This window comes from Hemiscyllium ocellatum, chromosome 3 (genome assembly GCF_020745735.1).
Source record: "Hemiscyllium ocellatum isolate sHemOce1 chromosome 3, sHemOce1.pat.X.cur, whole genome shotgun sequence".
Lineage (NCBI taxonomy): Eukaryota > Metazoa > Chordata > Chondrichthyes > Orectolobiformes > Hemiscylliidae > Hemiscyllium > Hemiscyllium ocellatum.
Window position 1 is genome coordinate 80445093 of NC_083403.1, and position 26528 is coordinate 80471620.

Sequence of the window (26528 nt, forward strand, 5' to 3'; positions counted from 1 at the left end):
GTGGGTGCAGAGAAGGTTTACGAGGATGTTGCCTCATATGGAAGGTGTTAGCTATGAAGAGAGGTTGTGTAGGTTGGGATTGTTTACATTAGGAAAAAAGAGATTGAGTGGGGACCTGATTGAGGTCGACAAAATCATGAAGAGTGTAGACAGGTTGGATAGAGATAAGCTTTTTCCCAGGGTGAGGGATTCAATAACGAGAGAGGTCACGCATTCAAGGTGAGGACAAGTGTTTAAGGGGAATACACGCGGCAAGTACTTGACACAGAGGGTGGTAGGTGCCTGGAACGCGTTGCCAGCAGAGATAGTAGAGGCAGGCACTTTAGATTCATTTAAAGTGCATCTGGACAGATGCATGAGTAGGTGGGGAGTAGAGGGATACAGATCCTTAGAAATTGGGCAATAGGTTTCGATAGTGGATTTGGATTAGCATAGGCTTGGAGGGTCAAAAGGCTTGTTTATGGGCTGTAAATTTTCTTTGCTCTTTGTTCTAAGTCAGGATGGTGAATGGCTTGGAGGGAAACTTGCAGATGTTCCCATATGTCTGCTGCATTTAGCCTTTGAGAGGGCAATGGCTGGGGACTTGGAAGGTGCTCTCTCAAGAGCACTTGTAATTTTCTGCAGGGTCACTTGTTGTTGCTGGCAAATACTGCTGCTCCTAGGTGCCAATGACAGAAGAAATGCAGCTTTGAGGATGTGGTGCCAATTAAGCATGCCTCTTTGTCTTGAATGGTGTCAAGCTTCTTTAAATGTAATTGGAGGTTTTTCCATCCAGGCATGTCAGGACTATTTCGTTACTTCAGCCAGCAGGGGAATTTTCTCCCTCACTCCCATTAAATTTCCAATAATGCTACACTCGGTCAAATACAGCCTGATGTTAAAGGCAGTTGCTCTCGCCTCTTCACTGGAATTCAGCTCCTTTGCCCATGCTTGGATCAATACTGAAATATAGTGAGAAGCTGATGGCTCTGGCATGACCCAAACGGAGCATCACAGCAGGTGACAGAACATGTTAATAAGTAATTAAAGGTGATATACGGGACTCTCCCTTATCAGTCAGGGCATAAATTCTAAGAGCAGGGAAGTTATATTGAGCTGCACAGAGCTTTGGTTGGCCACAGCTGCAGTACTGTGTGCAGTAATGGTGTCTGCCCAATAGGAAGGATGTGAGTGCACTGAGGGGGTGCAGAGGATGTTGCCTCGGGTTTCAGCTATGGAGAGTGTGGCTGGATAAGCTCACGTTGTTTTCTTTGGAGCAGAGAAGGCTGAGGAAACTTGATTGTGATTATTCATAACACAAGGCATGACCAGGATGGATAGAAATGTGTTTCCTCAATTGAAGGGCCAAGAAGGGGGGAGAACACTTTTAAAAGATGAAAGGCAGGAGGATTAGAGGTGAATTGAGGAAACATTTTGTCAACTCGAGGGTGGTGAGGGTCTGAAATGCACTGCCTGGAGAGCAGTTGAGGCAGGTAACCTCAATCTTTAAAACATACTTTGATGAGCACTTGAAATGCCATAACATTTAACGCAATGGACCAACTACTGAAAAGCAGCCTGTAGACTTAGCATTGTTTTGGAGGTACAGACTTGGGACTGAAGGTCACTACTGTATGATTTAATGATTCTTTGACCAGTAAGCAGGTTACTGTTAATCAAATGCTGCTAATAGCACGATTTATGAACCTCTCCTGGTATTCAACAGTAGACTGACATAGGTGATTGGCCAAGTTGAATTTGTCCTGCTTTGTATGTACATGGCATACTGTAATGCTAGTAATGATGAAGTTGTACTGAACAGCTTGACCAGGAGTGCTGCAAGTTCAATATTACAGTCGGAATAGTGTCTGGGTTCATAGCAGTAGTCAATGCCTTCAGCTGTTTTTGACCTCATGGCGAAATTAATTTGATTGAAGACTGGCAATTGTAATATTGGAGACCTGGAGGCAGGGATGGGTCATCCACTTGATACTTCTGGCTGAAGATTGCTGTATGTGTCAGCAATATATTTTGCACTGATGTGCTGAGAATAGGGGTATTTATGCAGCCTCCTGTTGGGTGTTTAAAGAGTTTGTCACTATTCATGATCAGATGTGGCGGACTGCAGAGCTTAGGTGTACTCCATTGCTGCTTAGCGTGTTTCGTAACTCCCTCCCAACTGTGCACCATTGATCTAGCACCTTTGTTTGGTGCGTCCTGCTGGTAGTGCCAAGGACATCGTCTGCAACGTATGACTGCATGACTATGACTATATCAGGCTGAGAGACAGCTCTCCTAATTTTAGCACTAGCTCCCACTGTTGGTATGGAAGAGTTTGCAGGGTTGACATAGCTGTTACTGATGTTTTCATTTCCAAAGTCTAGGTTGATGGCCCATTCAGTTTCATTTGTTTGAGACATTTTTGTGGTTCAATACAGCTGGCTTGTTATGCCATTTTAGAGAGCACTTGAGAGTCAAGCACATGTCTTGAGGCCTAGAGTCATGCACATGCGAGAGCAGACAAAGGCAAAACAGCTCCTTCCTGAAACGAAATGGCTCAACCAGATGGACTTTTCACTAAATTCAAAAATATTGATTACCAAAAATCAACATTCAGCATTTAACTTTTAAACTGAAACTCTGAATAAATTCAAATTCCAACCACTCATTGTGGAATTTTAACCTAAGACTCCAGAAAAATAACTGAGTCGCAGAATTCCTAGAGCAGCAACAAACCAACTAAGACATCCTCCACTTCAAATTTGTTAACTACCTAAATCTCCTGGCCATTCTTTTTTTTTGGAGTATTATTCTGTGCTACATTAATTTGAGCATGAGACATGTTTGGCTCAAAATTCTAAATTGGAATTACCTCGTTGTTAAAGCCAATGGAAATGTGCAGACAATTTGTCCAGAACAGGGAACCCCAAGCAGTGATGTAGTGTAAAATGACCACATCACATTTTTGAGGATTTCACTGTATAACCATTATTGACCAGTGTTCAGAGGTCTTCCCTGCTACACTTGAAATAATGCCATGTGCCATTTTACATTCATTCATATGAGTGAGTGGATAGGACCTCCATTAAAATTTCTCATCTGATAGGGCAACAATTCTTTTTGCAATCATGGGAAGTGGGTGCCACTTGTTGGATCAGCATTTATTGCCCATCCCTGACTGCCTTTTAGAACACTTCCTCATAAGTGGAATACATGCATAACGCATTGACCTAGGGTGCAAACTCTCAGACTTCCAATTCGGGGGGTGAGGGCGGGGAGAGGTCGAGAGCGAGACAGACAGACGGAGAAGGGAAGGAGAGGTGAGCTACTGTTGAGATGACAGCTGCTTCAAGCGGAGCAAGTACAGAGTCATGGCATGAAAACAGATTGAGAGAATGATCCAAAATTAGTCTTCAAAACAGGAATTCAAAACATTGTGTTGTTCCATTCTGTAACTTTAACTACAAAGATCAAGCTCAGAAAATAAGATGGGGTGAAGAGGAATACCTATACATGAAATCAAAGATTCCCAGAGTAACACAATACAGTTATAAAATGGATACACAAATCATAAATATCAACAGCATACAGATTAGATCGGGTGAAATTGTGCTTTGTGTACAAGTCCAGAGGCCAAAGGTAAATTTAAAACAAGTTGAAAATGTAATCACATAATGGTGAACACTTCCATGAGGTAAGGTAAGTTGTTGAGACAATGTGAGAGGGGTTGGTGGGCGGCACGGTGGCACAGTGGTTAGCACTGCTGCCTCACAGCGCCTGAGACCCGGGTTCAATTCCCGACTCAGGCGACTGTCTGTGTGGAGTTTGCACGTTCTCCCCGTGTCTGCGTGGGTTTCCTCCGGGTGCTCCGGTTTCCTCCCACAGTCCAAAGATGTGCGGGTCAGGTGAATTGGCCATGCTAAATTGCCCATAGTGTTAGGTAAGGGGTAAATGTGGGGGTATGGGTGGGTTGCGCTTTGGCGGGTCAGTGTGGACTTGTTGGGCCGAAGAGCCTGTTTCCACACTGTAAGTAATCTAATCTAAAAAAACATGCACAGCTCATACCAGATGCTGGGAAACAACAAATGAATAACGCAATCTAAATTTCTTAAGCATTAAATTTCCCAGCTTGCAAAATACAAGTATCAAGGATGCAAGTTATTAATTTATGTTGTTATTCACGTACTGACTTGCATCAAGGTCAAATAGAAAGCATATAGATTATACCAGGTGAAACATTTTAGGTTTCAGAACCACCAATTTAGTTGCATTTGAAAGCAAACCTGATCACTAAGAAGGTGGATATGAAAGCATGCAGCATCAAGAAAAGGAGGTTGACCAAAAGAAAGGCATGTCATGGATATGGGGAACAGATGAGAAATCAGGGTGGGAAGTATGACAGAAATTCAAGAACAGTGAGATAAAAGACAGAATACTAAGTCCATGGAATGAGAAAGAATTAATCTAAGAAATATTGCAAAGTAGACAAATTGCACCTCTCTCATGCTCTCTTTCCCTACTGCAATGGCCAGTAAAATTAATTACCAGAGACCTACAGCATGGAAGGAGACCTTGCTGCCCAAATTGTCTATGCCAACTAGATTTCCTAAACTCAACTAGTTCCATTTGCCTGCACTTCCCATATCCTTCTAAACCTTTCCTATTCACCTACCTGCCCAGATGACTTTTAAATGTTGCAACTATAGTTGTCACTGGAACAGTGAAAGCCAGACAAAGAAACACACAAGAAAACAAAACATTTTGATAGATAGACAGAAAACCTGGCTGTTGAGCATAGGATAGGGAACATGGAGAACCAACACTATCCCAATGGAATGGACAGTATATTACAAAAATAGTCTCAAGAGCTGGTTAAATGAAAGAGAGCAAGTTCACAAAGATCACAGCAGCCTAAATGAACTTAGAATATTGAGGGACAAAATCTGGTCTCCGAGGTCATATTGCAAGTTATTGCACTAAGGATATATAGAAAGCCAACAATAATTTGAAATGTTTTCGTATATCAAAAAATAAAGATAATTTTGATACTTAATTCTAATATTTTCTCAAAATGGGCCAATGAACTCAAGCAGGTCGTAGCAATATTTCCTTGTTCTCCTCCTGCCCATTTTTCCTTGGATAGATCTGTAGAAGCCACTCTCCAATTCATCACAATGCACATTCTGCCATTCCCAATAAATACAATCATTTATTAGTGGTGAAAACCAATTTTCCTGTATTGCTTGAAAGCAGGATTTCTGTTCCAACAGTTCATGTATGTCAATAGAAAACTCAACTCTGTTGACATGTAAACACAAGCACTTCAGACAGCCAAGTATCACTTCACTGGACATGTTACACCATTTAAATCTATTCTCGTTGCTCAACATGAATAGTAAAATGACATGATTGCCTTTTTGAAAGAAGAGATTCCATTTTAAAATACATTATCAAACTCAACAATGAATATTTACCTGATTTAACTGCTTAAATAACAAGATTATAATTTTCAACCCCCCGCAACAATAAAGCAAAATAAGGTCTTGATTACATCAACTGATACCAAATTGATTTACTGGGTGGTGATCCATCCAGCTTCCACAGGAGAATCAGATTCATTCTGGACTAAGCTCAAACAGTATTGGAAATGGATTGTGGTATATTGTAATATTTTGTTCTATTCGCGGTTCCCCAGATAACGAAGCAATCATACTTGTGCTCAACAAGACGTTGACAACAACTGGGCTTGAGTTGAGAAGCAGCCACACATATGCCAAGTAATAATAATCTCCAGAGCAAATCTAACCAGCACCTCCCAAAATAGATAACAGCATTCTTAACTGTAAATAACCTTACTAACATTTTTCAGATCACCATTGACCAGGAAGTCAGCTGGTCCAGCTACACAAACATTATGGTTACAAGGAGTAAGTCTGAGATGGGATAAACTGCAGTAGGTCACTCAGCTTCTGAGTTTGCAAATCCTCCTAATCACCACAACTACACAAGCCAGGAGCGGGATGGGAGACTCAACTTTTTCCTTGATTGCAGCTACAGGAAGCTCAAAGTCATCCAAAGCAAAGCACCCCATTCGCCACCCGAAACATGAATTCCTGCCAAGACAAGTACACAGCGACTGCAATATCTACTCTCTTGCTTAGCATTTCAAGAGGTGTCATTGACAAAACTTGTCACCAAGGAATAAAAGGACAGGGAGCATTATAATACAATCACATTCAAATATCCTAAGTCTCATATCTTCCTTTGTTGCTGCATCATCCATATTGGATAAGATGTTTTGACTTCATATCTAACAGCACTGCAAGAACTGCTTCAATATCTAGACTTTTATAGTTCATGAGAGAGCTTATAATAACCTACAGAAGGATAACTAGGTGCAACAAAAGGTGGCTTCATTAAGCCCAGAGGCCAAAAGTGAATAAAAACTAAATCAAAAACATAATCTCATAATGGGGAATGCTTGTATGAGGTCAGATAAATTGTTTGGACAATGTAACAGAGGTACAACAGGCACACCTCATGACAGATCCTGGGACACAATGAATACAGAAAACAATCTAATATCAAAAATGCAAGATCATTAATTTCTACTGTTACCCAAACAGTGACTTGCATCTATCGGAGATTACCTAATGCTACAAGTGTGGTCAAATCTGATACAAAAGATCAAGTATCATGTACCAAAGCCCTCAGTGCCAATATGCCAAAGCCATAAAAACAACAAATTCTGGCATGAGGAATCAAATCCTACCTGCTCCTCTGTCGCAACCACAGCCTCAGCTAACAATCACAGGGAAAGGTCATCAGGCAGACCACAGTTGATGACACAGTGGCCCAATAGCATTGACATTGTACAAACAATCCAGAAACCCAGTCGAAATTTTAATTCCACCATGACACTTGATGAAATTTGACTTCAATTAAAAAAAATGGAGAAAAAGCTAAGCTTAACAGCAACCATGTAACTACAATCATTATGAAAGCCCACCTGGTTTGCTAATGCCTTTTAGGAAAGGAAATCTGCCATCTTTATTTGGTCTTGCTTACATATGACTCCAAAATCACAATGTGGTTAACTCTTTATTGTACACTGTGCAATTAGGGATGCACAATAAATGCTCGCTTAGCCAATGATGTCCACATCCTGTGAAGAAATTAAACAAAATTAAAAATTGGTGCTCGCTCTAGTTTTGTCCCTTCAGCAAGGCAATTGGGTGGGGCACCGAGCTGGTAAAACAGGATGGTGGCGCTTTCCTTGCTACTTTGTAAAATGGATGTCCAAGGTTAATTGGGCTGAAACATTACACTACAATTAAATTATTTCTTCTGGCAGTCCTTTGATGGTGATCTACCAATTATACTCTCATTGGTCATCCAAATATTTGGATTTTAGGACTTGCACATTTCACTGGCTAACACAAACGTATATTGACCAGGTTTTTAGGGAAACCTGAAAACTGTTTGCTTCTGCTTACTCATCTCAAACGACATCAATACAGGTGGCCAGTTGGTGAGAAAACTGCTCTCACTGTATTCTGTACTCATTGCAACATCCAAAAAGGTCAGAAGTTTGTTTCACCCTAAAGTCTAATTCCGCTGTTATCTGTCTGAATTGCACCTCTTGGCAAAGCAGAATTTGTGGGCAAAAGTTTTGATTCCCCTATAACATACACTAAACTACAGGAGCAGCTAAGTAGACATATATCACGCAGTTCACTAGCTGTACTTGGATTTTCCCTGGAGTGTCGGAGGCTGAGGGGTGACCTTATAGAGGTTTACAAAATTATGAGGGGCATGGATAGGATAAATAGACAAAGTCTTTTCCCTGGGATTGGGGAGTCCAGAACTAGAGGGCATAGATTTAGGGTGAGGGGGGAAAAGATAGAAAAGAGACCTAAGAGGCAACTTTTTCATGCAGAGGGTGGTACGTGTATGGAATGAGCTGCCAGAGGATGTAGTAGAGGCTGGTACAATTGCAACATTTGAGAGGCATTTGGATGGGTATATGAATAGGAAGGATTTGAAGGGATATGGGCGAGGTGCTGGCAGGTGGGACTAGATTGGGATGGGATATTTGGTCGGTGTAGATGGGTTGGACCGAGGGGTCGGTTTTCATGCTGTACATCTCTATGACTCTATAACTAAAGGAAGATATATGGCATAAATCATTGACAACTTCATCCTGAAAATAAACCTATGTAAACAAAAGCAGCTCTTGGAAGCACAAATTCAATTAGCAGAAGTCTAGTTTCAATGTTTTATATCATTTCCCCAATCTAGCTATACAGACAAGTTAACATTTCATGCATTTATACACCATTTAGTCCCAGCACATTGCAATCCCATTCACTGTTCTAAGACATCAGCAATAGGTTTAAATGCAATGAAGTGAACAGGAAGAAAACGGAAATTTTGAAAACCACCTTAACCCTGTAATTTATTTATAACTTCCAGTCTCACTCATCACAAATTGTGTGGACATGCATTTAATTTGTTTTCCAAAAGCACAGCATTTGCTTTGTTAACTTGGTTAATTCAGCTCCAAAAAGGGGGGAAACAACTAAAAGTTGGGGGAGAAAAGCTAAAAATACTGATTTGGCTTGAGAAAGCAAATGCACATTTTTTAAAAGTATCATCACACATTTGTATTCATGAAACCAGCTGCAAATGTGTTGCTGGTCAAAGCACAGCAGGCCAGGCAGCATCTCAGGAATAGAGAATTCGACGTTTCGAGCATAAGCCCTTCATCATTCCTGATGAAGGGCTTATGCTCGAAACGTCGAATTCTCTATTCCTGAGATGCTGCCTGGCCTGCTGTGCTTTGACCAGCAACACATTTGCAGCTGTGATCTCCAGCATCTGCAGACCTCATTTTTTACTGTATTCATGAAACCACCTACTGCAAACATTAATGTACTTGTCAGACATGTAAATAGTTCAAACAACTGTGTATTAATGAGATGATCATTATATAAGTCACCTTCATTCATGATGGCCAGTGAAATTACATGTTAGTGTCAGCTTGATATTATTCATTCTTTGAACATTGTTCAAAGTTAGAACATATAAATATTTATTGCCATCATTCATTAGTACTTTGTGCTTAAATGAAAGGGAGGAGAAAGTAACCCAGGAGTGCACAAGGTAGTATTTTTGGTTAAGTAACTCATATTTGAATACACTTAATTCTACCTCATACTTGGTAATGGACCAAAAAACACCACATAACATGATTTTACACCAAGGAGCAGAAGATCATAGGAAAAAGCAGTTAGCAACTTCAAAGCAGTATATATTCATATTCCAGTGTATAGATTGCTATTTGTCTAATTTCATAAACAAGAGTGGTCAGACAAAAAGCAACATAAAAACTGACAGTGGGAGCAGATTTAGATCTGCAAATCACTGGAATGCTCATTATTCTAAAACAGCAAAGGAGGATATACTTCCCTGTTCTTTGTTGACCACATTTTCAGAATATATTGAACATTTAGCAAATCTTAAAGTCCAAAATGAAGCCTATTTATATTCAGTGACAGTAATACAAACGAAGCTTTGAAGTGGACAGGCTGTCATTACATGGGCCGCAGGTATTCTGGATTTAAAGACCAAAGAGTGTTTTGCAACCCTTGCATCAATTTTACAGTGCATTAATTGCCACAACATAGTCTAAGTGCTCCCAGTAGTCACTGCCTATCAGCCCTACATAGCAGAACGCTCAGTCCCATTATCTAATCTACGCCAAGCATGGGCTGACAGTTCAGATGTGATTAATCTCATTATGGGTTCAGCATTCACTGAAGACTGCATTCTGAATTCATTGATCCTGTTGATTTGGTCCTTTGCTTGTTTCACTTACCTAGCCTGGTCACAAAACAAAATTCCTTTGTAGCTCTAGAAACTTCAATAAACTAGGATTTTTTTTTGTCACTATGCAAAGCTGATAAAATTAAATACTTTAAAGTAGTGGTGATCCTTTATTAGGATTAATGCAAAATTTTCAGTTTATAGGTTGGAAGAAAAAGAGCTCCAATTTTTGGCATAACAAAGAGATTATAAGATCACATGAAATATCACAGCAGTGTTTTAAGAACTCCCAGAGGGAGACAGAATATGTATGTTAGAGTCATAGAATCAGAGACATGTACAGCAAGGAAACAGACACTTAGTGCAATTCGTCCATGCTGACCAGATATCCTAAATTAATCTAATCCAACTTTCCAATACTTGGCTCATGTCCCTTTACATCTTTCCTATGCACATACCTATCCAGATGCCTTCAAAATGTTTAATTGTACCAGTCTCCACCACTTCCTCTGGCAGCTCATTTCATCTCACACACCTGAAAAATCTGCCCCCTTGGTCCCTTTTAAAGTTTTCCCCTCTCACCCGAAATCCTCTAGTTCTGGAGTCTCACCCCTGGGAAAAGACCTTGTCTATTTACCCTACCCATGATTTTATAAACCTCTATAAGGCCACTCCTCAGCCTCCGACGCTCCAGGGAAAACAATCCCAGGGCATTCAGCCTCTCCCTATAGATCAAATCCTCCAACCCCGGCAACATCCTTGTAAATCTTTTCTGAACCCTTTCAAGTTTCACAACACCCTTCCAATAGCATGGAGACCAGAATTGCACATAATATTCCAAAAGTGGCCTAACCAATGTTCTGTACAGCTACAACATGACCTCCCAACTCCTGTACTCAATGCTCTGACCAATAAAGGAAAGCTTACCAAACGTCTTTTTTTTGCTATCCTATCTACCTGCGACTCCACTTTCAAGGAGCTATGAACCTGCACTGCAAGGTCTCTGTTCAGTAACATTGATGATGCAATAGAAAATTACAATTCAAGAGAACTGCAGTGTTTCAAAGGCTGTTACATCAAGAGGAGTTGACAAACATGTCAGAACAAAATTATCCCAAACCACAAATGTCAAATTCACAATGGAAAACAGATGTGCCAAATGCCATGTTGCATAATCCCATCAAACAAATATCTTCTCTGCTGGCCTCATACAAATTCATAACTATGTTTTAAATATCAAAAGCTATTGAAGGTACACTGGAAATCTGATCAGGGATGCAAATCAATTTGATCTTTAGGATTAGAAAGCATTTTTCTGTCATGAAAGAAATTCAAATTGAGCAACAAAGTGTGGTTGTTAATGGAACACAATGAGCTATGCAGTTCAAAACAACGTTAGAGGGGGGGCGGGGCACGAAGAGAGAGAGAGAGAGAGAGAGAGAGAGAGAGAGAGAGAGAGAGAGAGAGAGGGGAAGGGGAGAGAATTACTGAGAATGGTAGCAGAAAACATTCAAGTTACTTACAATAGTGCATGTTTGCAATTTAGAACACTAATGACATGAAAGGACAAACTTTTCACAGGATTCCAACATGTCAAATGCATCTCTATCATATATAACTGTAACCAAATGCCTTATTTATAACGAATTCACACAAACAATAGTGCAAATTTGGACTGGAAACTTAAATGAAGTCAAAGTCTAACGTATCAAAAGGAACGGAAAGACTGCTGTGTGCTCTGTCTTACTCCTGCTTCACCTCAGTGCGCCTTGCAACCCAAGGGCTTCTCAATCCATCAGATGGACTGCACGATATCTTCAGGCAAGGCAAAAGACAGAGGGGTCTGCCTCCTGCTGAACCCCTCTTGGTGCCTGCACGTGATGACCTGTCAAGTTACTGCACACAGATCTAGAACAGCTAACTGTTAAGTGCCGTACCCACTATTTGCCGTGGAAGTGTGCTTCTGCTATCCCAACCGCAGTTCACATCCCATCCCGTGTGGAAGCAAAGAGCACACTTGATGAAACATACACCGCCACAAATAGCCTTGAGACAGAATACCTTGAGACCTCATTCATTGTAGCTGGTGACTTCAAGATGACCAACCTCAAGAATAAGCTACCAACATAGCATCAATATGTCTCTTGTCCCATGAAGACCCAAGAACCCTGGACCACTGCTACATAACCAAAGATGCCTACTGCTCCATTCCGCTCCTGCATTTTGGTAAATCAGCACATAAAGCTGTGCTCTTTTTCCCAGGTTACAAGCAGAAACTGAGACGTGAGCATTCGGTACAGCAAGTCATCCATTTCTTTGAGATAATGGACAAGCTGCTACATCATTTGGAGTCATATTCAAGAACTCGGCACACAACCTAAATGAATATGCCACCACCACTGTCACAGACTTGCACTGTAATCGTGTAAAGGACTGCGTGCCAAAGGAGGTAATCTGAGTGCTCCCTATCCAGAAATCATGGATGAACTTGAAGATCCACTTCCGACTAAAGTCCAGCTCTGAGGCATTCACGTTAGGTGACCCTGACCTATATAGAAAATCTAGGTACAACCTTCAGGGGAGCCAAGAGACAATATCAGACTAATCACTTGATCAGACAGTGACTGCAGTAGGCTTACATGATAAACTTAAGTTGAGTAAAATTGCTGACAACAATGTATGCCTCACCAGTGAGCTCAATGCATTCTATACTCGATCTGAACAGAAGGTCAGTGAAATGATATCCGGAGCCCAGATTGCCTGGGGTAGACCTGTATCCACAGTCACCATCACAGGCATCACATCAGCAATCTTGAGTAAACCCACGGATATTGACTGGTCCAGTTGGACGTCTGAATGTCTGGGCAGCATGGTGGCACAGTAGTTAGCACAGCCACGACACAGCGCCAGGGACCCAGGTTCAATTCTAGCCTTGGGTGACCGTTCAAACCCCACACAATTTGGATTAAATGTATGAGTGTATTAAATGTATAAATGTATGTGTCTGTTTGGATTTGCACTGAGTCCTCTGGTTCCCTCTCAGTCCAAAGATGTGCAGGTTTAGGTGGATTGGCCATACTAAATTTGTCTGCAATGTCTTGGGATGTGCAAGCTAGATAGATTAGCCATAGTAAATTGAGGGGTACGAGGATAGGGTGAAGGGGATACTCAAATTTGGTGCAACTCAAATGGGTCAAATGGCCTCTTTCAGTACTACAGGGACTCTATGATTTTGTGAATTCCTTTATTTACTGGAAAAATTGGTTCTAAATTTAAAAAAGGAAAACTTCACAGCACTGGGAATCACTGAACTGTTCCCTCAACATGCAGCATCCTTCATCACAGCACACCTGATTCAAATTGGACCATGAAAATTTGTATGTTTGTCAGAGCCCATTTAAAATCCCATTTGAACGATGACAAGGTCTATTTTCGAACGAGGTTTATTGTGGATAACTATCTTTTTCATTGAAGGACTCTGAATGGCCATGGCCAAAACAGCTAGGCTAGGTGGACTGGCCATGCTAAACTGTCATGTCCAGGAATGTGCAGACTTGGTGGATTGGCCATGGGAAAGGCAGGGTTACAGGGACACGGTGGAGGTGTAGGGTAATCTTCAAAGGGTTAGTGTGAATTCAATGGGCTGAATGGCCTGCTTCCACACTATAGGGATTCTATGATTGTGTAATAGTAGGCAACAAAATACAGCCAGATATTGAATAATTTATTTTCTCCATACCAAATGGCATCAGTACACCACTGCATAAGTTCAAACAATTCATCAATGCTTCTATATCTAGAACACTGCATTTGCAGCAAAGTACAGCTGCTTCATATATGGCATGCAATGAACTATACTCTAAATGTGACTTGACATATCTTCCAAGCAAGGATTATATCTTTTTGCCAAACATTCTTGTTTTCCTACCTTGCAGATATTTATTCCAGAGCAATTAATAAACAAGAAGCTGTTGCAAGATCAAAAAAAAGTATTTTCAATTCACTACAAACTCTTGCAGGGCTGAAGCCCTTAAATTATCGGAATGTATGCATGTAAGACAAGGCAAGCTATCAGCACTTGTGAAACTGCGATTTAAGTACACAGAAATGGTGGGAGGCCACATCAAATTCCAAGTCAACAAGCCTATGACTTTTATCTTAATCGTGCACAAAGCTTTTTTATTCATGCTTGACAAAAGCACTTCCAAAGAAAAGCCTTTCCCTGACAAAGTTTCACTTGATGATATACTGTACATTGCCCAGCAGAGTTTAACTCACCAATGAATAAGGGCTTTAAATTGTTCAAAATCACAACACCAGGTTATAGTCCAATCGGTTTAATTGGTTGCTCCGAAAGCTAGTGTGCTTCCAATTAAACCTGTTGGACTATAACCTGGTGTTGCGTGATTTTTCACTTTGTACACCCCAGTCCAACACCAGCATCTCCAAATCATGGCTTTAAATTGCTGAGACTGGGCACATACCTGGGAGGTATCTTCCATTAGCCCTCTGATGTTTTCCACCACATCATTGCGCTTGTAGCGACGAAGGGCACTAATGAGTTTTGCCAGGTTGGCTTCAGGATCTCGGATCGTCCAGTGTTGTAAGGCTGCGTACGCTCGCTCGTGATCTCCTGAATACCCGTTAGAGAAAGCAGTTACTTCTCGTTCAGCTGCATTGGCAAGAAACTGATAGATGTCCTTCCACTGGCTACCAATCTGCGCTGCCACAAGTTTCAGGATGTCCACTCCTAATTCAAATAACATGAATGAATTAGTAGCAGTTTCTAATATCACCTCAATACGCCAACTTGACATATTTCACATCAAATGCAACTAAACAGAAACTAACAGGAAAAGTAAACTGGTTGTCACCAAGCCTCGTTACCTTCGGCTAAATATGTTGCATATGTAGAAATCCATCAGCTTAATGAATTTGAAAGGCAAATATCCAACAGGTAGCTCTAATTTATTTGATATTAAGCGTGCTGACTTTACAGAGGAGTATTTCCTAGAAAGCTAAATTGAGGCTTACCTTTAGTCAACCTGCAAAGATTTAGCTCTGGGTACAACTAAAATTTGACATAAACCATCCATTTCTCTTGGCATAGAAAAAAACCATCAGCTTTGACAAAACTATTCCAGGATTATGCAGAATAAAGTGGGATGAATTTGAGTTGGTACAAGCAGAGAGTGAACTAGTGAAAAGAACCACTCACTGCCTTTGTGTCATGTTAACTGCCACCATCCACTTCATTTCATTCAATAAATAGTAATTCAATTGGTTGAAAATGTAATGCAACCAATCAAGCATGCGGTCTCATACCCAGCAAAACAAGACTCAGTTTTTCTCTCAGCTGTATAACCAAGATTTACCTTTAATATGGTGGAACGACATGTAATATCCAGAGTTTGTGGTGTAACACTGCAGATTGCTTTCCAGCAGGCCCATTATCAGCTGACTAATTTACATTCTAGAAGAAACTTCTGAATAATGATGCACTGTTTTGTGACGGATTTCCCTCCCAGGTATTAAACAGCAGGCTAACTAGTCCAGAACTGCAAAAGTTACCTTTGTTTTCTTCAAAAACCATTTGGTCATTTATTCCTTGATCTTGTACACATATGAGATTCAACCAATTTGGTTGAACTTTACCCGCCTATTAAACTAGCCTTTATTCACCAAGGTTTCATGCTCTGGCATTCCAGAAACCATTTTGTTTCTCCAATTCCTTTCCACATTTTTGTAAACCTCACCTCATCTCATCTCATCTCTAATTGGGTCCAAATGCATTTATTTTTGACTACGCTTCAGAGAGCAGCATTGGCATGATTTTTCAGCTTAAGGCTCAACAGAAATGCAAGCTGTTAAAATAGTACAGCATATTTAATGCTGAGAAGCAGATTAAAATAATTATATTACGGAATGATTCATGCTGAGATTGCACTAGATTTATTAGTCATTGACTGGAAAGATAGTACTAGTGACCAATCTCTCCTTTGATGGAAATGGACTTTAACTTTTAAAAAAGATGTTTAATTTTCATAAGCAGACCCATGGAACCTGATGTAGTGTTTTAGTTAATGTCACAAATGGCCAATGGGGCAGTTAAGAAATAGGTTGGGACTAAAACATAAATCTTTGGGAGGCACCAGATATGTTGGTGTTTACAGATTTTTATATGCATCTGTCTCAATGTTAAGACATAATTGGCTCTGCAACCTCACCTAGGGACATACAAACAGGAATAGGCCATTCAGCTCAGCAAACCTGCATGGGACTCTTGATCGTGGCTGACCATTTCCTCAAAGCCAATTTCTCACACCACCTCCATACCTCTTACTGCAATTACTGCCCAGAAACTTATTTTAATCTTGAATCGACTGACTGAGCTTGCAAAGACCTCAAGGGTAGATAATTCCGTAAAATTTATCAGCCTCTGAATGAAGGAATTCCTCTTCATCCTAATCTGAACTGGCCTTTTATCCTGGATTATGTCCCTTCGTTCTTGTGCCACCAGGCAGGGGAAAGATTCTATCTACATACTTACTTGCTGTAAGTATTTTCTGAGTTTCAATTAGATCACTTGAAATGTGATCATTAACACTGATGTCGTTAGGCTCCTTCTTAGGTTCTCATCCCTGACCAATTTAGTTTGAACCTTCCTCAAGATCATTAACAAATCTCCCTGCAAGGATCCTCCTCCAAAGTCTGCCTGGGTGCAAACAATGCACCTTTTACAGGTCCCACCTCCTCCTGAACTAATCCCAATGCCTCAGAATTCTTATATCTTCCTCTTAAACCAGTTTTTCAGCTTGGTGTTCACCTATGCAATTATCCTGTTTCTGTGCTCATCAGCATGTAGGACTGAGAGTAATCTTAAAATTACTGTTTTTGAAGGTTGGCAAATTACTGCTTTTCAATCAATTCCTGCCTCTCTGAAATCTGCATTCAGGACCTTGTTCCCCTTCCTACCCAAAACACTGATACCAACATATACATTGACCCCTTGCTGTTCACCCTCCCAAGGAAGGAGTTCACACAACACTTCTGTGGTAACCTTAACTCTGGCATCACAAAGGTAACACACCATCATGATATACACCTCAAACAAAAACTAACAAACTTAGAAGACCTAGCACAACCCATGGACAAAACCAACGTCATCTACAAAACTCCATGCAAGGACTACCACAAACACTATGTAGGACAAACAGGAAGAAAGTTAGCCACCAGGATACACGAACACCAGCTGGCCTCAAAAAGACATGATTCTCTCTCCCTCGTAGCCCGACACACGAATAAAAATAACCACCATTTCGACTGGGACAACACATCTATCCTGGGACAGGCTAAGCAAAAACATGCCAGAGAATTCCTAGAGGCCTGGCACTCCAACCATAATGTCATAAACAAATGCATAGATCTAGATACCATCCATCAACCCCTCAGAAAATGAACAGGAAATGACATCACCACAAACCCCAGGAACCCCATCCAGGACAAACATAAATAGAAAGCAGAAGACAACAGCTTCGCTTCACTTGGAGGTTGCCACTGATGATGTTACTTAGCCAGGTAATGAAACGTCTGGATAGCAAACCTACAGCTCAGCAAGCAAACCTACACCCTGGTGTACACCTATAGAAATCCCTCTCTGTTCCCCCAACTGAAGACTGTCCAATCACTGCTGGTCTCTCTTTATCCACTGATAAAGAGTTGAGTCACCCATAGTTCAATTGACTTGGCTGTGACTATATTTCTCTAAGGAACCATCAGCATCGCCAGTTTCCAAACAGTAAGTGTATTTGAAGGGGATAGTCTCATGGAACACCTGCAACTTGGAGTGCCTGAAAGGTGGCCCATTCCTTGGTCTGTCCATGAGACCATCTCCATCAAATGTACTATCCATCTCGCCCTGTCATGCAAATGACTCCACATGCCACAAGTTCTAATACCTGGAGCTCATGCTTATGCAGGTGGTGACATTTCCTGCAGATGCATCCAACTTGGGACACAACCATGGCTCAAATATTCCACAAACTATGCATTCCACTCAGCTGAACTGCCCTGCATATTTTAATTGCATCAATGATGTATACAAGTCTAACAGATTGCTGGTTACCACCAACCATCTTATTTTACCAAGCAGGTAGGAGTCAAATAATGAAGTAGGAAATTGTGGGGAAAAAAGAGAATAAAAAGCACCTCCTTTCCACCTTTCACTTAACTCACCAAGCGTATTCTGAATTCAATATCTACTGCATTTCCAAGTTGCAGGGACACTACCGTATTTCTTCTCTTTGGAACTACAATGCAAAACCCAGACTGTGCAAGAACCGGTTTACCTAATTAGCTAATCAACTATTCTCCAGTAGGGCTTGCTTACTCCATCTCAGACTGAAAGAAACTTATATTACTTTCTTACCCTACTTTATAACTCTTAGCACAGTATAAACCAGTTGAATACAAGGTATGGACCACACTTTTAGCAAGATAGTGACCTTTAATTCACCAAACTCATCCTGCTTATATGACCACCCTATATACATTAATGAAGAAAGAATTTATATTTACTCCTAAACATGTTATCAGAGATGCCTTATTACAGTAAAATATTTAAACCTAAATGATTTTTAAATTTGTTTACCATTTTTCTACATATTATCATTAACTTGTAAGCACTACGATCAACTGCAAGCTATGAGGTTGTTGCTGGGAGACACAGACGGCGTCGTCCAATTAAACCTTTCTTTTCGTTCGTCAGCCATCCAATCACACCAGTTGCAGTAAATTTTGTTAGTCAGCCACCAGAAAATCTGTCTGCTTTGAATTTCAAAAGATAGCATCATGTTATTCAAGCTGAGAGGCAGCCAGGTTCTTGTTGCCATGCAACACAAGAAGAAAATTATTTACACGCCACATCACAGAAGAGGAGCTTCACAGCAATGGAGTAAACTTGGTTTCAATTACATTCACATCCCCATTCCATCTGAATAATTTGGTGGTGTTTTTACTATTGTATTCTCCTGAACAAAACAGGATGTTATCTGTTACAGGAAAGGCAAATAAATGGAGAAACGCACAATTGAAAAAATTGATCCAAAAAGGCACTACCACAAAAGAATTGTGAAGCTTTGACACAAATAAATATTCCCAATGTTTTGGTATAATTACTTAACAACTGTTTGCAACAAACTTGGAGAAATACAATTTGTTTATGTTTAGAAGATTCGAAACATAAAAGTTAAATTATACGATGTCAAATATCATGAATCACAAGGTAATTTTAATATAGGTTTAAAAGACAGGTGAAGTCCAAATTAGTTAATTGAGATCATAACTATAACTAATGACAAATATTTTGCAGTAATTAAGACACTGCAGCAGTACCATATAACATAATGTACTCCTCCTGTCCTCTATAGAGATTTTAACAGCTTCTATTTACCTGTCTAGACTACTTTCCAGAAGGGATTTTTTTTTCTGTGGTGGTAATTCTCGTCAGTTGAAGAAATTTGTTTCAATTTTAGTCACATCCCTTTAGATTGAAAATAACTTCATACTGTCAAGTTTTGCAGTTTAAAAAAAATATAATTTGTCGCACATAAAAGAATGAGAGTCAAATCAATCAATCAGTGCAAATTCCATTTCAACTAGGAGAAAGTGAGGACTGCAGATGCTGGATATCAGAGCTGAAAAATGTGTTGCTGGAAAAGCACAGCAGGTCAGGCAGCATCCAAGAAGCAGGAAAATCGACGTTTCGGGCATAAGCCCTTCTTCAGAAATGAGGAGGGTGTGCCAAGCAGGTTAAGATAAAAAGGTAGGGAGGAGCGTTGGGAATGCGATAGGTGAAAGGAGGTTAAAGTGAGGGTGATAGGCCGGAGAGGGGGTGGGGGCGGAGAGGTTGGGAAGAGGATTGCAGATCAAGAAGGCGGTGCTGAGTCCAAGGGGTGGGACTGAGATAAGGTGGGGGGAGGGGAAAAGGAGGAAGCTGGAGAAATCTACATTCATCCCTTGTGGTTGGAGGGTTCCTAGGCAGAAGATGAGGCGTTCTTCCTCCAGGCGTCATGTTGCCATGGTCTGGCGATGGAGGAGGCCAAGGACCTGCATGTCCATGGCAGAGTCGGAGGGAGTGTTAAAGTGATCAGCCACAGGGCGGTTGGGTTGGTTGGTGCGGGTGTCCCAGAGGTGTTCTCTGAAATGTTCCGCAAGTAGGCGGCCTGTCGCCCCCATATATAGGAGGCTACATCGGGTGCAGTGGATGCAGTAAATAATGTATGTGGAGGTGCAGGTGAATTTGTGACGGATATAGAAGGATCCCTTGGAGGTGTGGGTGCAAGTTTTGCATTTCTTGCGGTTGCAGGGGAAGGTGCCGGGACTGGAGGTTGGGTTGATGAGGCGTGTGGACCTGACAAGGGAGTCGCGGAGGGAGTGGTCTTTCTGGAATGCTGATAGGGGAGGGGAGGGAAATACATCCTTGGTGGTGGGGTCTGTTTGGAGGTGGTGGAAATGACAAAGGATGATACGATGTATCTGGAGGTTGGTGGGGTGGTAGGTGAGGACCAGTGGGGTTCTGTCCTGGTGGCAATTGGAGGGGTGGGGTTCAATTGGTCCTCCTGGGAACAGATGCAGCGGAGGTGAACGAATTGGGAATATGGGATGGCGTTTTTACAGAGGGCAGGGTGGGAGGTGGTGTAATCTAGGTAGCTGTGCGAGTCGGTCAGTTTATAGTATATGTCCGTGTTAACCAATTCCAATACCGAACAACCCAGATGGCCTCCTTTTTCAAAGACCACAATTTCCCCTCAGACGTGGTTGACGATGATCTCCACCGCATCTCCTCCACTTCCTGCTCCTCCGCTCTTGAACCCCACCCCTCCAAATCGCCACCAGTCCTCACCTCCAACCCCATCAACCTCCAGATACATCGTATTATCCTTCTTCATTTCCGCCACCCCCAAACAGACCCCACCACCAAGGATGTATTTCCCTCCCCTCCCCTATCAGCGTTCCGGAAAGACCACTCCCTCTGCGACTTCCTCGTCAGGTCCACACGCCCCACCAACCCAACCTCCACTCCTGGCACCTTCCCCTGCAACCGCAAGAAATGCAAAACTTGCACCCTCACTTCCCTCCAAGGGATCTTTCCATATCCGTCACAAATTCACCTGAACCTCCACACACATCATTTACTGCATCTGCTGCACCCAACGTGGCCTCCTCCATATTGAGGAGGCAAACCGCCTACTTGCGGAACATTTCAGAGAACACCTCTGGGACACCCGCACCAACCAACCCAACCACCCTGTGGCATGCAGGTCCTTGGCCTCCTCGAATCGCCACGACGCCTGGAGGAAGAGTGCCTCATCTTCTGACCACAAGGGATGAATGCAGATTTCTCCAGCTTTCTCATTTCCACTCCCCCCACCTTATTTCAGTCGCAACCCTCGGACTCAGCACCACCTTCTTGACCTGCAATCCTCTTCCCGACCTCTCCGCCGCCACCCCTCTCCGGCCTATCACCCTCACCTTAACCTCCTTTCACCTATCACATTCCCAACGCCCCTCCCTCAAGTCCCTCCTCCCTACCTTTTATCTTAGCTTGCTTGGCGCACACTCCTCATTCCTGAAGAAGGGCTCATGCCCGAACTGCCTGACCTGCTGTGCTTTTCCAGCAACACATTTTTCATATTCCATTTCAACCCAGGGTAATTATTACTTGGTAACAGTCACTGGTCTGATCCAGCAAATGAATTTCTCTCATTTGCTGTTTTTAAATGAACCAAAAAGGTGTTCCTGTTATAAGCACAAAAGGAAATGTAGCTGCTGGAACAGACAACCAGATAGCGCTCTGTGGGGGGGAAAAAAGAGATGACTGAACGTTTCACACTGAAACGAACATCAACTGTTATACTTATTTACATTTATGGCAATTTTATTTTACGTCAACATTGTTCATTTTTCCTAGACTGCCAACATTCTTTACTTAATGCTAAGGCCACCTGGACATTCTCCTTCATTTCACAGGATGCATCAGCTGCATAATTATTAATGGCACAAATGTGTGACATATTTAGGAAGTGATGATTTGGAGATGCCGGTGGTGGACTGGTGTGGACGAAGTTAAAAATCACAGCACCACACTATCTTTTGGAGTGCTGCTCCTTTGTCAGTTGGCAAGGCAGCTTGTGAGACATCAAGTAAACTCTAGATTATACAGTATGGCGTGTGTATTTATAATTGCTTTATGTGCAAATGTTTTAGTATCTCAATCTTAATGATAAAGAATGGTTGCAACGGCAGAGTTAAAGGTTAAATTCAGGATAACATTTGCCTTCATTTTGGAATAATGAAAGGCTGTTTTTAGATGGAGCAAGGTGAAACAAAACTTAGCTAAACCGAATATAACTTAATCTTTGTTCTTTACACATTCCAGCACAAAGGAGGGCGTTTTATCCACCACGACTGTGCAAGCATCCTCAGCAGCAATCCATGTGTTGCTGCTTCCTGTCCTCCCTCTCTGTCCACATACCAGCACATTCCTCTGCTTCACATCAGACATATCCAAATGTAAAGGCACATTGAATACATCAAATTTGATGGGTTTTTTCTAGGTTACTTCGATCTTCAGTACTTGTATCTAGTGATCCAAAGTCATCTAAAAATATTAAGGTTCAGGCAAACTGCCATGTTGACCAATGATAGTGAGCTGACCAGGAGATGCCCTCCTCGAGGCACTCCAACTGTCCGTCGAGGACCAAGGAAACAGAACACCCACCGGAGAAAAGGAAATGCTAGAAGCCCTCCTCAGGGCGGAAAGGTTGGTGCTGAGATAAAACAATAAAACAAAATGCCTGCATGTTTTAAACTTTGGAAAGCTAGGCTTTGCAACCTGTGAAAAGAATAGAAATCAATTCAGAAACAAAGGCAAACTAGGCTATTTCTGAAAGTGAGGACAAGGTTATACAAAACCAGAGGAGTTGCTAGCATTCCACATTAAAATGAATGGTGGACACAATGCCTCTGGGTGAGGAGGGATTATTTGACATCATTATCTGTTTAGTTTGGAGGATTCTATTCCCCACACACCTTACCCAAACAAGCATCTTTATCAGCATTGAGCACTGTGCAGACCATTCCAGAAATAGGTGGAAGTGCTATGCACATCAGCACAAAAGACAAGGCTGAAACGTTTGCAGCAAATTCAGCCAGAAGTGCCAAGTGGATGATCCACCTCTGCCTCATGCAGTGGTTCCCTGCATCACAGGTGCCAATCTTCTACCAGTTCTATTCAGTCCATGTGATATGAAGAAATGGTTACAAACTCGGGATACTACAAAGGCAATGGCTCTTGACAACATTCCAGCAATAGTGCTGAATACCAGTGCTCCAGAAATTGCCACGTCCCTGGCCAAGCCTTTCCAGTACAGTTGTAATACTGGCACCGATCAGACAATATGGAAAATTGCCGAGGTACATCCAGTACGCAAAGCAATAAAATCCAACACTGCCAATAATCTTGGTTCAAATGTGGACAAAACAGCTTATTTCTAGAGGGGAGGGGAAAGTGAGAGCCCTTCACATGAAGGCCACATTTGAATGGCTATGGCATCAAGGAGGCCTAGCAAAACCAGCATCAATGGGAATAAACGAGAAAAACTCTGCTGGTTGCAGCCATACCTGACACATAGGAAGACGATTGTAATTGTTGAAGCTCAGTCATCTCAGCTCCATGACATCTTTATAGAAGTACCTCAGCGTAGTGTCCTGGGCCTAACTATCTTCAATTGCTTCAGTGGTCTACCTTTTATCATAAGCTCAAAAGTGCAGATGTTCACTGACGAATAGCAATCCATGCTCAAATGCAACAAGATCTGGACAATTTCCGGACTTGGGCTGAGAAGTGCCAATTCACCCACACCACATAAAGGTCAAGTCATAATCAGAGAGAATCGAACCACCACTCCAAGATATTCAACGGTGTCACCATCACTGTGTTTTTTAATTCACTTGTGGAAATGTGGGTATCTCTGCTGACCAGCATTTATTGCTTGTTCCAAGCTGCCCACTAAGCCATTACAGAGTGTAAACGAGAGTCAAATTCTACCATAACAGATCCCAGAACATAAGCGGAATTTCTGGATTAGTAGTCTAGTGCTAATATAACTCTGCTATTGCCTCCCCACTGTCAATATGCGTGGGTTACCATAGAACAGAAACTCGACTAAACTCAACACAAATACAGTGGCAATGACAGCAGGTCAGATGCTAGGAATACTGCAAATAACTCACACCCCAGAAACTGTTCAGCACCTACAAGGAGCAGGTCAGAAGTGTAACTGAAGATTTGGCACTTGCCTGGATGGGTACAGCTCCAACAATGCTTAAGAATCTTGACACTATCCAAAACAAAGCAGCCCACTTGAGTGGCACTACATCGACAAGCATCCACTCCCTCCACTAATGCTCAGGAGCAGCAATAATATCTTTCAGAGGCACCACTGAAATTCAAAGATCCTCAGACAGCACTTCCCAAACCCACTTTGGAAAGAAAAAGGCAGCAGAAACACCACCACCCGCAAGTTCCCCTCCAAGCTAGTCCTGCTGCATCACTGGAAGAAAAACGTCAGGTTCCCTCCCTAAAGGTTGTGTGGGTCTACCCACATCACATGGACTGCAGTGACTCAGGAAGGCAGCTCACCACTATTTTTTTAAGGGAAACTCAGGACGGGATTAAATGCTGACCAGCCAACAGCACTCATGCCCCATGAGTGAATTAAAAACGTGAATGTTACCCCAAACATCAATATTTCCCCTGAATTTTTATCCCTAATGAGTTTTAGCCATGTCTTGAAGTCGCCCTATACAAAATAAATAATCGTGCGGGAGGACAGAAAAGCAAAAAGATGTTAAAAAAAATACAGAGAGGCAATAGTTCAGTGGTATTATCCTTGGACTATTAATCCAGAGACCCATGTAATGGGACCGGGATTTGAATCCTGCCACGACAGGCAGTGGAATTTGAACTCAATGAAAATCTGAAATTAAGAGTCAAAGAAATAATTAATCCATTGTTGATTGTGAGAAAAACCTATCTTGAGAGAAGAAAACTGCCATCCTAGGCTGGTCTACTTGAGTCCAGACCTAACAATGTGATTTGACTCTTAACTGCCCTCTGGGAAATTAGGGATGGGCCAGATGGTGACCTGGCCAGCAATGCCCTCATCCCAACAATAATAAAAAGGCCCTTTTATTCTTCAATAAAGATTCTGAACAGAAATAACAGATAACACATGTTGGTCAATGCTGTTCCTAGAATTGTACCAGGAATATCTGAGAAATAATCAGGTATCCTAGTCTGACCAAGAGTCAAAAACATGCCCATGACCAACATTTCTACAAACTTGAACATAAAAGTTTGGAAATTTAGGCTCATGCCCGAGAGTTCAAAGACAGAAAATTTCAAAATAAGGATTTGTTTTACATTGGCTTGTTTTACAGAGTTGAGTGGGAACAAAGGATGAAAACAACAGGCAAGATTAGATCAATTTGTAGCTGCTGAATTCACATGAGGAGATCATGTGCAATAAAAGAGCAGTCTTAGTCACAAATAACTGGCCTACAAGGAGAGGAGTACCACTACAAAACATCAGTACATGAGAAACAGTAGCTGATGCAGTATGAACAAAATAATCCACAGGAACAAGAATAAACCATTTCACCAGTTCCTGCTTTTCAACAAGATCATGATAAATTGTAATCTATACTTAAACGTTTTATTTTATTCAGTCATGGCACATGGCATCACTAGCTAGTCAGTTTGCTCCATATTCTTTGACATCATTGAATGAAAAAAATCTGTACTTGGCTGTTTAACAAACAATTGACCTAGCAACAAATCGCCATTTGCAGACTGGAGTCCCAAGCAATTACAAATGTTAAAAACTAATCTAATTCTACTCCCAAAATAATTCAGTTTTAACTTTTGGTCCTTGAACAATACTCCCCAAATATTGTAAATAATCTACCCTACCAATTCTCCTTAATGTTTTGCAAACAAACTAAATTACTAGTTGACCTTCTGGTTTCTTCCAAGGCTAACACATGGCGTCACATCCACCAGAGTGTCCAGGTGTGACATAAGCAGGTTTTCCCCCCAAACAGTCAAAGCATGACCTCAAAACCATACCCACCACCACCTCTCCACTCCCTGAAAAGAGAGTGAATCACCTTATATTTTTAATACTGGGATTCACTGGCTCAAATTTTACCCACCTGCTTAATGCATTAATAATCCAAATTCAATATTAGTTTTCCTGACATTTCTAGCATGGTGACTTCACCCTCTATTGTAAATAGTCGTAAAGCAATTATTCATAGTCTCTGCCAATTCCCTATTTGCACAGACAATATTACCAGTTTTTAAGGCTTTTTCTTGACCATGTTTTTCCTAATGGTGAAAGAAAACTGATTTCCTTTGCAAATTTCTTTCTATACTCACTTCATAGCCCTTCCTGCCTTTTTGTAATCATTAGCTGCAGCTTGTAATCTCTCCATTCACCATGATATGTACTATTATTTGTAAGAGTTTTTACAACATAAATTACATTTGCCATTAAATGCCATGACACCTGAAGAGCTAAAGAAATGTAAACAAACTTTACACTGAATAATACATAAAATAGGAGTAAACCATCACAGTTAACACAACACTATCA

General features: G+C 41.4%; 1 protein-coding gene across 2 annotated transcripts in view; it reads right to left on the reverse strand.

Annotated features, from left to right (window-relative positions):
• Window positions 1-26528, reverse strand: part of tnfrsf21 (tumor necrosis factor receptor superfamily, member 21) — an 80952-nt gene that overhangs the window by 30517 nt on the left and 23907 nt on the right. For both annotated transcript variants that reach the window (XM_060851279.1, XM_060851278.1), the window contains one exon: window positions 14292-14557. In XM_060851279.1, the coding sequence (XP_060707262.1) occupies window positions 14292-14557 (266 nt within the window). The remainder of the gene's footprint in view (window positions 1-14291; window positions 14558-26528) is intronic.